Source organism: Pholcus phalangioides, unplaced genomic scaffold, assembly GCF_987345545.1.
Source record: "Pholcus phalangioides strain wild (caught in Gottingen) unplaced genomic scaffold, Ppha-v1.0 ptg000010l_1, whole genome shotgun sequence".
Taxonomy (NCBI): Eukaryota; Metazoa; Arthropoda; class Arachnida; order Araneae; family Pholcidae; genus Pholcus; species Pholcus phalangioides.
In genome coordinates, this window is record NW_028301603.1 from 3,552,113 (window position 1) to 3,563,991 (window position 11,879).

Consider the following 11,879-nt stretch of genomic DNA (forward strand, 5'->3'; position numbering starts at 1 on the left):
GTCTTTATTTTAATAAAATAAAATAATATTTACATAAAATAGCTCTCATTATTTTTTCATAAAAGATTAATTTGATGACGATTAAAACAGCTGACAAAGTTACGAGATCTTGACCAATCATAAGTAGGGAATCAGCTCGCGTTCGGATATCCGTAGAGTTTGTGTGGTGTGCTTTTATCGCCAAACAAAAACAAGAAAATATTGGCGATCGTCCAAATTTCGCCATGCAGTTGGTGCAATGACATTTCTTCTTTAGGTAACAAAGAAAGTTCAAGGTAAATATTATTTAATTTATTTCTCTCTGTGTCTTCGCCCTTGAACTGATTTGAAAATGTCAAAATTAATGTTTAGAGCTTTAACTGAGTGATAATGGCGAGCTGGGTGTCAAATTTCAATTCCCTAATTGGTAGCTGCATACTCATGACGTGAGAGGTGGAGGGTGTCTTTTCTTTGACAAGAAATGTCTATTTCTGTGCAGGAAGCAATTCGTTACCCTCTCCACATGTTTAACAGCCCGCGTTTTATTTTCGGGGATGGTTTTTGTGTTGTGTATTAGAGTTGTGACATCACATGAGGGCCCTTTAAACCTTATATGGAGTGAAATTGTTTTGAAGCATTGAATACACACTATTGCCATTTATTATGATTCTTTGAAATTTAGGTATTGAGGGGGGAAAAGAGTATTTGTTTTGTGTTTTATCTTGCTTTGTGGTTAATATATATCTGTGGGCATCTTGCCAGCATTGTTCTGGTGAGGGATTAGAAGCAAATACAGTTAAATTGCTAAAAAAGACGATACTCAAGAAACTGGAGAAACGTATCATTATGAATGGAATTCTCTCTCATTAACAGTGGGGATAATGTATCTAGACTAGTGAGTACTGTTATTACAGAAAGTATTCAGAGGCGTATTTACAGGGAGACTTGCAGGCAACCAGAAGAGTGACCTACAGCATGTAAATGACAAAAACAGTGTGCACGCATGTGACTAACCAGAAGAGTGACTTAGAGAGCGAATGACAGAGTTTGTGAGTGACCTAGAGCAGCGTGTCACAGAATCAACAAAAAATTTAGGCGGCAGACAAATTTTTTAGCAACAAACCACACTTTTTCCACAAAAAAGGTACTAAATATATATATTTTTTTAACTTTTTAAATACTTATGAACCCTTAGTCTGTGAGTGACAAAAAACAGTGACCAAGAGAGAAAAGGGCCAGGTCAGTGAGGGGCTCAAAGAGTATAGCAGCATTGGAGTAGCCAAAATAGTAAGCTAGAAATCAAAGGGACCAGGGAAGCGAGCAACAAGATGAGTGACCAAGAAAGTGTGCGAGTGACCAAAGTAATGACTTAGATAGAGACGTATTTACAGGGTTGGGCTCAGCAGGCTTCTGCCAGAGCAGAAAATTTGAGTAATGAGTGGTTAAGAAAATTAAACTATAATGGTAGAAGGGCAGCAATATTTGTACAACCCCCATAGAGAGCAAAACCATAAATCCTCTTCTGAGGGTATCATTAGACCAGTGTCCATTTTGGTGCTTTCTGTAATTTTGAATGTAGAAACAGTAAACTTGATGCTCTTTCCTGTCCAGTATCATGAAAGGTCTGTCATGTACTGTAACAGACAAACCAATGTGGTTAGACTTTGTTGGGATTGTCTGTTGCATTTCACTGTGCACTGAATGATTGTAAAAGTTCCGTATGTGGGGGCATATCCAAAAAACAACTGGAATCGACCTCTGATGGGCCAAGCATTCTTAATAAGCAGTTTTACCACTTTTCTTGAGGGAGTGTAAAGCCCATGCCCCCTGTGCTAGTATGCCAAAGCTGTTGCTTGGGAAGGTTTTGTTTTTCATTTTTGAGTTTTTCCATAGAAGCTCTTCTAGTCTTTCATAACAACAGTGCCCGTCTTGTACAGCCCTCACAGTGCACTAATTTTTAACAAGAAACGGTGTGGCTCCTGTGCCCACTAGGACTATTCACCTGATTTATCTCATCTTTATTTTATATATATATATTTATACGAAATTTTTATTATTCCCATGGATGAAGAAGTACCTGAAAGGAAATGGTTTTTGCCAATGTAGATGAAATGGAAAACAAAATTGTTTGAGGTGCTGTCTGCCATCGCAACAGGAATTTAAAGAAATGTTTTTGAAAAATGGAACTAAAGGCTGGGCAAATGTATTAGTTCTAATGGTTCCTACTTCGAAGGGAGTTGAAGAATTTCTGCTAAAACACTTAAAACTTATCCAAAAGCAACCAGAATTTATTTTTTTATCTCCTCGTAACCAGTTCATAGATGCACAAATGTTTTGCATGCAAGGTCCCCTTTTGTGATCCAAGTTTATTTTCTCGGGCCGTTTAAGATGTAAAACACTTCTTTGCGGGCCAAATGCCTATGAAGAACTCTTATCAAATAAATTTGAAAATGTTCAATTGGCGGTGAACTATTTTCTATTCTTTCTGAACAGTTGTCGTTGGACCCCAAAATCATTAACACATTTTACATACTTGTATTTCTAAAGTCCTTTAAACTGCATGCCCTATAAAATATTTTAAAATAATATCATATTTTTAGTTTTTATCACGTTTCATTGATTATTTCACAGGAGCGTAAATGGAGGGTTCAGAAGAAGAAGACTTTCACACCAGACATTGTCTCAAATGTTTCAATTTTAAGAAATGCTCTTCGAATCCCAGCAATATATCCCAGTGTGAATTGATAACGTGTCAATTGAAATGTGGGGCTGTTTTTCACGCTTGCAAGGAGCAGGAGCACAAGCAGCTGTGCTTAAATGAAAAGGTAAGATCTTAGAAGTCAATGCTTTTGATTTTCTAGTTGTGTTTCAAAATCTTTCTGTCAGAAACCAGTTCTTCCAATTTTTTTGTTCCGATATAGAAAAATCCCATAAAAATCCTCAAATTGTGCTTTGCTTGACTGAGAAATCTGTGAAGAAAACACTCTTTCGGCCCTTAAAATCCTAGGCTGACCATGTTTTCTCAGAAAAAAATATGGGAAATCGGCAATTGTCACAAAATATGCCAAAAACTGTGAATTATTGATAAAATTACCGATGGTGGAAAACGAGGTGCTATTGCAAATCACAGTAGATTAAAATGGATTTTATGGAAAAAAAAGAGTTTAAAACGACTAATAAAATATGTGAGAAAAATATTCATAGTGGAATTATTATCATAATAATTATCATAACACAATCTATAAATTGGTAAAGTAATTTAACCCTTGATTTCAGTGAAAAATAGAAATTCAAGAGGCTTTGTTGAAATTGCTGCAGATTTTCTTGAAAATGTCGGGATGACCAAAAAAAAAAAAAGAAGAGGGAGAATGTCCTGGGAAATGAGCCATTGGGATGGCCCTTATCGACTATCAGTGAGTGCTGCAGCACGTGCGTTATTATTGTATTTTTATTTATTTTGTGCGCATTTGTGTGTGTTGATTGCCCCTGATTTTCGTAACCTACATTTTTTCGGAACAGCTATCATATGGTAAAATCAACCTTTAGCAATAGTGAGGTAAATCTACCCCATAATGCACCGCTTCAAACACGTGAAACGTGTGCAGGCCTTGAAATGCAGGCTTAACGACATCAGCGTAATAGACTCTCCCTGATACTATGCAACCCTCAATTTTACCTTTTTATTTGTATGACATGCTTTCTTCTGGTAGCTGATTATTTTGTCACATGCCAAACTACAGATTTTACAAGTCTGATAGTTGGCGCCAATAGATTGGACTAATCAAGGAAAAACATCATCTAGGATTTTGATGTATCTAATGAATTTTACTTATCTGTGGCTTCTATTTCGATAAACTAAATAAAAATTTCGCTCATTCTAATTCTTTTATTCAAGTTAAAGGTCTTTCATGCTTGACTTGCAGGTCATCTATTGCTTGCCAAGCATCTCTGTTGTGCCATATTTTTAAATTCTTCTGGATTGTTTTCAGTTCACAAGGCTTTACTATGTTTGCTATACCTGTTAGGGATTGACTAATTGCTCTTGGGTATTTCAGGTGCCATGCTATAACAAGGAAGGTGGCTGCCCGTGCTTCATGCAGCGATGCCAACTGGCGACACACCTGAGCAGATGTCCAGCGAGCGTCATCCATTGCACCATGGAATGGAATCGGTGGCACATAAGCGATGTCAGTGAGAAACAGCTACGGCATTGCAAACAGGGTGTTGAGCAGCACGGCGAGCAACCGCAGCTTGATGTTGCTCTTGCTCTGCGTGACCAACGACTGCTAAGGCAATGGTACACTTCCAGCAAGACAGCTCAAACAGCATTGCGGAATCATTTCAAGAAGCAGCCTAGGAATATGTTGGTAACGTGTTATTATTTTCAATTTTAAGTGTTAATAATTAGTTAAATTAGTTTTCATGCCAGCTTTTTCGGCTAACTTGAATTATATTGGGTTTCACTGTCTAATGACATTCAGATTAACCTTATAATCTCTTTGTTAAAAATGATGCTGAGCTATATGTTATGATAGAATTTCTCTGACTTATTTACAATTAGGTTGCAAAGCGGTCATCAGAAGACCAGCATAATATCGATGGTTGCGGAGAGTCTGCAGCAGCATATGCTGATTCTGAGGATGCCGAAATTGTGGGGTTACCCAGAAAAGTGTACAACCAGCTGTATCAGGCTTACGGACGCTATTTAGAAAACTTTGATCTTTCGATCCTCGACAGTGAACTGAACAAATTCTGCACCAATGATCATCACTCGGAAGAAAACAAGGAAAACGTTGTGAACAACTTAAAGAATGTGAGTAATTTTTTATCCTGTTTTGTGTTTCATAATATTCAGAGAGAATGCTTTAACTTCAAATGTGGAAGTTAAGTAGCAGCTCTGTGAACAAACATACCTCAGATACATAAATATGCAAAAACATGTAAACACGACACTTTCTGGGCATACAACGATCTGTTAAAAATTCTTCAAAGGAATGTTCAAGCGGTGCATGTGCAGTATTTTATGAATTTTTTAGACAAATTATTTGTCAGTTACTTAATATTACTCATTAAAGCTTAACAATCTCTCCTTAGTGTGCTGATCACAGAAGTGAAAGTAGCGCTGGAATTTTTGACGCCCTTGCAAAAGATCAGGAATCAGAGCTCATAGATACGAGCCAGAATAAAGAGTCTTCAAGCAGAATAAACATCGAGAAAGTCCTCAGGATCAAAGAAGACACTGACACGCTTTACTTCGACGAAAACATGGTCAATGCAATCATCCCTCATCCGACGAGGTACTTGGGCCTGAATCCCAATGTGGAAATCTTCGGCCAGTCCATGATGAAGGAAATGTATACTTTCTTGTGTTGTCAGGTAATGGAAAGTTTCAGGTATGAAACAGTATTTGTGAAATAATACTGTTTCAATGAAACAAACAAATATCAATGTCTGTAGTCGATGTAAAAGTTCTTAAAAGTACTGGAGAAACCGCAGTTTATAATCTAATTAGTCTCTACTTGTGTAGAAAACAACAGTGGCACCAAAGAAATGGTCATGTATCATTGAAGGGAAAATGTTCCGATTTTTTTTTCCCAATGTCTTTTTTATGTTGCAAATGGGTTCGTTTCATTTAATTACATTTTTTGTTTCAAAAAGAAAGTTTTAATTGTTTTTTGTACATTATTATATATATAACTATTGTTTTATAACTGCCTATATTTTTACTTTTATTTGATACGAAGCATTTACCTTATTCAGGAATTTCGAAGAGATGAATACTGTTGGCATTATAAAAATGTACACAGCGAGATCCATGGTGGACTGAATGGCTGGCTCCAAGAAAGATGTCCCCTTGCTCAATACGGATGTACATTTTCGAGGCAGAGGTTCAATCCAATGCCCGAAGGGTCAAAAATAGTCTACAACGAGATACTCGAGAGCTTCGGTGTGATGCCACCTAGTCCTGAATGCTTGAATAAGCCTATTTCATGTGCGGATGAAAAGTAATTTAAATTGTGTATGATTTTCGTAAAATCACAATTTCCTTTGTGACAAAATCTGAACTTACAACTCAATTTTTTCTCATTGACTTGGAAAAAATTGTAATTTAAAGAATAGTAATGCTATTAAAAAACGCAATGGTGACTTGCAATCTGTCACTGAACTGATGTTGAGTTGCCTGAAAGTATTTTCCACACAGCATCTACCTGACAATTTCATGCATGTATACATAATATGCAGTCTTGGGTATCTGAGAGTGGAATTGTGTGAGAGACCACACACTCAAACTGGTGACTGTCTAGGTATTATGACTCCTCCTTATTCTGAGTTGGTCTAAATTTTAAATGTTCACATTTTTCCCCCTTATTAAAAATGAGTATATATATATGTGTGTGCACTCTACACTGCTGATGTTACTTTGGTTCCTAACGTTTCATGTTTTAAATATCCCTGGACAGGAATGGCTCCTGCGCCAAGTGCATGGTTCGTGGGTGAGATCTTTGACCACAGCTCATGGTCGCATTTGAATTTACACACAGTATTGAAGCAAAAAAGTGAGGGGGGGGGGGGTAAAACGTCAAATCTTCAGCACTATGGTTTAGTGTCTTTTTTTTAAAAATCTAATTGTGTCATTTTTATATCCACTGTGGAATATTTCTGTGCGCAGTTACACGTGTCGCACGCCTTAGGCAGGCTCCTGATTTGTGCAGCCAAAACCAGAATTGGATTTTTTCATAGGATTTCTCCAAAACCAGAATTGGATATGGAAACAGCAGCAGTGATAATTTGAAGTTTGTTTTCTTGGTTTTAAAAATTAAAGTGCAAATGTAAGCTGGCCTTTTCTTCAAATAGAGGTCTAGCCGCAATGAGAGATTAAAAAAATGATTTATTTTATGATTTCTAATTGGTTCGTAAGATGAATGGCAGCACTTCTTGTAATAAGTGCTATTATTATAAAAGAAATGCAGTCAAACACCTCTATCTCGAAAGTGATGGGAACGAAAAAGTTTCGAGTTTCCTAGAAATAGTTTTTTTGAGTAAAAAATTTGCATTAAAAAACAGATAAAATATTGTAACACCAACTAAAAAAAATATTGTACAATATTTTACTATATACTAATGAATTTTTTTTTCAAGTTACACAATTAATATTCAATCACACTATATGCAAATACGTTAAAATGTGTTCCAATTTGTTTTGTCCAATTCAAATTTTGTTTATATACCTTAATTAAAATAATTTGTAAGCCTAGATTGATGCATATTTTTTGCTCTTTGAGCTTTCACAATTTCATCTGTACTAGTAAGAGCTGCTAATATTTCGGGCACTATTTTGTCAGTTTGTTCCAGAAAATGGTGTAGCGTTTTTACAGCATGTGTGTGCTTAGCAGTTTTTTCTAATTCCTCCAGAGTATATTTGGCTATATTTTTGTCAACTTGAGTCAGCCATACATTCAACAATAATTTTTGTAACGGTCAAAGTGCTGTAACTTTGTAGCGAACTTTTCCATTTCCACAAAATTGGATAGTGGAAATCCATTTCCACTATCTTCAAGTGTTTATTAAGTAATGTCCCAATGTTTTGAAACTTCATCTTACATTGTTCTGAGAATCATTGAAAATCGAGTGAACCACCAGACGTGATCCTTCATCACTGATATGACTGGTTCCAAACCTGCAGCTTTCTTGAAGCAATTTTGAATTGTCTGTCAAGTGACGTTTTGCCATGCTGAACAAACGATCCAACCCCATCAATTGCAGTATCTGCCATGATTGGCAAAATCCATCAACACAATGGGCTATAATACATATAATCCTTTCATGTGAGTTTCTTTCACTTCTAGAGTAAAGCCAGATTTATGTGAAAAAAAAGGAATTTCCTTGTTTTCCTTTTACTATCATTGAACTTAGCCTTCGAAATAGAGTTTCCTCAAAAATTACTTTGAGGCAGAGAGTTGGAAATACGTTGATTTAGTACACTAAATGCTTTGATTCTTTGTTTTTCGAGACTGCTAGGAGAAAGAGAGGGTTGGCTGCAGTAGATATCAGAATTGTTTCTATTTCAGAGACAAAAAAAATATTTTTAACAGATGTGTATGTTAACCGACAATATATGTTACAGTGTTCATATGTCAAGTTTCTGATCAATAAGTTTTCCAACTAATATTAAGTTTCCTAATAGTTGTATTTAAATTTTGTTTCTTTCTTGTACATGCACTGATAGTTTATATCAAGACGGAGTGAAAGTCACCACCATAATGCAACTTCCATATGAAGTAAGTAATTTTCATGGTGAGGTCTAACTTATAATTTCTTTTATTCTGTTCACAATCTCACAACCAGAAGAGACAGTCATTTTTCAATACGGAAAAATTGGTTTATTATATTGTGGGGTTTAAAAATAAATTGAGTCACAAGTTGAAGTTAATCGCCAAATTTTTCAATTTCTTTTCATCTTGGGAATTTTTTTTTCTTCAATGAACTGGCTTCCAATTAATCGGGAGATCAATTATTATTCTTAACATTATTAATAGGGCTAGGATTTTTATGCTCTAAAAACTTCTAAAAAATGCTGTATAAAATATGAATTTATGTTCTTAGAAAACCGTAAATATGCCCTATAAAACAAAATATGTCTCGTTCCTATCTCAAATGACATTAATTTTAGCAAAATATGATAATGAGAAAAGATGCTGTCTAAACTATTTTGCACCATTACTTATTGTGTAAGCAGAAATTCTTTATCTTACTAACTAAATCTCATCAAGCCAAAATTTCCCTTTTGGGCAAGTTTTTCCCTACAAATTCAGAATTAATGTGTTTCTTTCCATTTATAGGCAAAAATACCTAGCCAGGTAGTGTATTTAGCTTTAGAAAAGCATAAAAAAAATCTTTTTGAATAATTATTTTATAAACAAATAATCAAAATTTTACATAAGCTCTGCACACACACACAAGCTTCCATCCTACTTCCTTACTACCTAGCTATAAAAAGAAATTTATGGGGAAAACACTGAAATATGGTTTTAGCACTTTGATTGTCATGATATGTAATGGTGAGAGGGAAAGGGTCAAAGGAAGTGATTTATAATGCTTGAGGAGACATCTACAACAAGTATTTCATGAGAAATTCTGTACAAAGCAGAGCAAATATTCAATTAGTTTTGGTACGTTTTGTAGAGCTTATTATATACAGGGTGATTCAAAACTCAATATACAAACTTTTAGGGGAGATAGAAAACATAGAAACAAAACAGAATCACATAGGGAATGCATCATATTTTTTTTAGTATAACTGTGGATGGTAAGAACTTGGAGCACACTTGTTGTGAAACGTGTACACGCACTGTCCTCGTGTAAAGTATTGCAAAATAAAGAGTTTTTCTAACCCTTATTGGCTTGTCATTTCTGCATCTTCATTTACGTTTATCCTCCAGCTGATCAGGTTGGGGTTTCTGATCATATATTCTGTGATACATATGTACCTCCCTAAAAGTGTGTAGGTTGAGTTTTGAATCACCCTGTATATTGTATAAATAGATGTGTATATATATATATAATTTTATATTTTCTTTCCAGTTATTGAGGTACATAGCCGGTTTCCTAGACAGTTTCAGTTTGTCGAATCTCTCCCTTACATGCTCCTTGCTACGAGAGGTATGTCAGTCATTGTTAACAGACAAAGGTATTGTTACCCTTTGTTGGGAGAGGAAGAAAAAGGGTGATTCATATAAATGGGAAGTAGTAAAAAAGGTACGGCAAAAAATTTGTCTCAATGTTTTACAATATTTAAAAACATTGACATTGAAAACAAATAAATTTATATTCCGAGTGACAAAAATTTAATTTTGGTCCTTTTTTTTATTTGTGATTTAGGGTTGTGTGTTAGGATCAATTTATTTCTGGTGTATTTTTCATTTATTTATTAGTTTTTCTTTTTGTGACTTTCTCTCTACAGAGGTGGTGTTTCAGTAGTCATTTCAGTCCTGTGCGCGACTGGTGCTTCGATGACAGCAACAGCATGAGCAACCACTTGAAAAACTGTGCTTACTTCCACAGAAATATCTACCTAGAACCTTTCAACCACATAAAGGGATACATCTCACCCGATGAATCACTGTACCAGAAGCTCAGTCGCAGCTCTGAGAATGTCATAACAAAGCTGTGATAACATAATTTATAACACAGAATAACACTCGTGGAGTAGATGCATTCGTGCGCTTCAAGGAATAATTTATTATGGTATGTGCATAGTGAGATTTTTTTGGGCCGTATAACTATATATTAAATACTCGTTTTTACATAACTTGAATTGTAAGTCGATGGTGATGTTTCTTTTTTCTTCCACTTTTGGACTTCTTTTTTAAATGAAAATGCAATTGACTATTAATTTCTTAATGAATAATTCATCCTTTCTCATTCATGGTATAAGCTCAAACCCAGGGCATTTGAAGTGTTTTGTATGGGTGCTTGACTTTTTTTTGTAGACTTTTTATTTCTGAATTATAATTACCCACAACTCTTAGCTCCAACACTATTGCACAAAGCTGGGAGTAATGAAACAGTAAAAATCCTGTATAACAATGCTCACCTTATTACACGATTTATACTTATTTTCGTAAAAAAAAAAATTCCCTGGCATCTTCAAGTCAAATTTATAAAAAGTTCCAGGTAATTTTTTAATCAAATTTAATATGAATTAATTATAATTACAGTGAAACCTCACTACAATGATACTCGATGTAATGATAAATCCCTCTACAATGATATTTAAAAAAAAAAAAATCTTGTTTAGAATAGTCTAATGTTGAATTCCTCTTGATACAATATCCTCTACTACACAGGTCTTCAGCCTTTTTTTTTTAGTCACGAGCACTGCCTATACCAACTATACAAAAGGAAAGCACCCTTATGGCAAGTTTGACGTATGAATGCATATGATTTCAATGCTTTAATGCAAATTGTACAATGTGTTTCGTGATATGAGCTTTTTATGCGTGGCATTCTACGATAAGTTTTTGGAATCACTCTGCAGTTGCAATAAGGTCACAGTGATACGCTCTTCTGTACAGACTTACAAAATCCCTGTTTGTCCTCGGCAGTTTCTAAAATTTTTTTTTTTGCGTTCCATTACAAGATTTGTGGATTATCAATATTTACTATGTTATCAGATCACAGTTTACACACTTGATTTCCCTTTGATCAGAAGACAATTGCAATGATTTTCCACATCCCTCAGAACAAAAATTGGCTATTTTCAATATAATCCGTACAAACCCTGTATTATTGTCTGGTACACTTCACATGCGCCTGAGTGGCATGGTGATAAGATGCTTGTCTCTACCATCGTGAAGGTTGCTGTCATGGTCCTGGGTTCGAACTTGAGGCTACCACCAATAGACAGCGCCTTCATTTCCAACCCATCTCATTAATGGCAATATAGAGATATGGCCAGAGTTGGTGTTTGGTGAAGAAAGTACACTTCACAGTGTTACTGTATATTCCATCTTATATGTAAATTTTATTCATAATGAAATAAGGAATGGAAGGTGTTTATCACATTTTTGTCTGAACAAATGAAGATTTTCCTACTTGCATGTAAATGCCATCTATAAATCTTTGAAAAGTAATTTTTTTTTTTTACAACATAGTTGAACCTTCATAATGGAAACCCCCTATTACTGGAAAAAAATCTTGGTCCCATGGTGTCCGTAATTGGAAGCTTCCTTCTTGGGCCTTTTGTGATTGGAATGGATACAAATACGTCTCTGAGGGAAAAAAAATTAAAAAATATATACAGTGGTGTGACCTCTTTTTGCACCTGACCATTTTTATTTTTTTGATTGATTTGTGTTGTATTCCTCTGAAATGAAGTCATTACCACAGCCAAATACAGT

The 11,879-nt window shown here is 35.1% G+C and overlaps 1 protein-coding gene across 2 annotated transcripts; it reads left to right on the forward strand.

Moving 5' to 3' along the window:
• Positions 1 to 154: 154 nt before the first annotated feature.
• LOC149080759 (F-box only protein 30-like) lies at positions 155 to 10,294 on the forward strand. Of its 2 annotated transcripts, none has more exons than XM_089237448.1 (9): positions 155 to 275; positions 2,611 to 2,804; positions 4,035 to 4,346; positions 4,541 to 4,792; positions 5,074 to 5,355; positions 5,740 to 5,984; positions 8,207 to 8,258; positions 9,562 to 9,735; positions 9,941 to 10,294. In XM_089237448.1, the coding sequence occupies exons 2-9, from the start codon at positions 2,619 to 2,621 to the stop codon at positions 10,148 to 10,150; spliced, it is 1,713 nt and encodes a 570-aa protein (XP_089093574.1). In that variant the 5' UTR covers positions 155 to 275; positions 2,611 to 2,618; the 3' UTR covers positions 10,151 to 10,294. The 2 variants fall into 2 exon arrangements, with proteins under 2 accessions (XP_089093574.1, XP_089093575.1); XM_089237449.1 differs by lacking the exon at positions 155 to 275 and adding an exon at positions 467 to 1,123.
• Positions 10,295 to 11,879: the final 1,585 nt, after the last annotated feature.

Coding starts and splice junctions, on each gene's coding strand:
- LOC149080759 (XM_089237448.1), top strand. CDS start 2,619: ATGGAGGGTTCAGAAGAAGAAGACTTTCACACCAGACATTGTCTCAAA. Junction 5,356..5,739: donor ATACTTTCTTGTGTTGTCAG/GTAATGGAAAGT, acceptor TACCTTATTCAG/GAATTTCGAAGAGATGAATA. Junction 5,985..8,206: donor ATTTCATGTGCGGATGAAAA/GTAATTTAAATT, acceptor ATGCACTGATAG/TTTATATCAAGACGGAGTGA.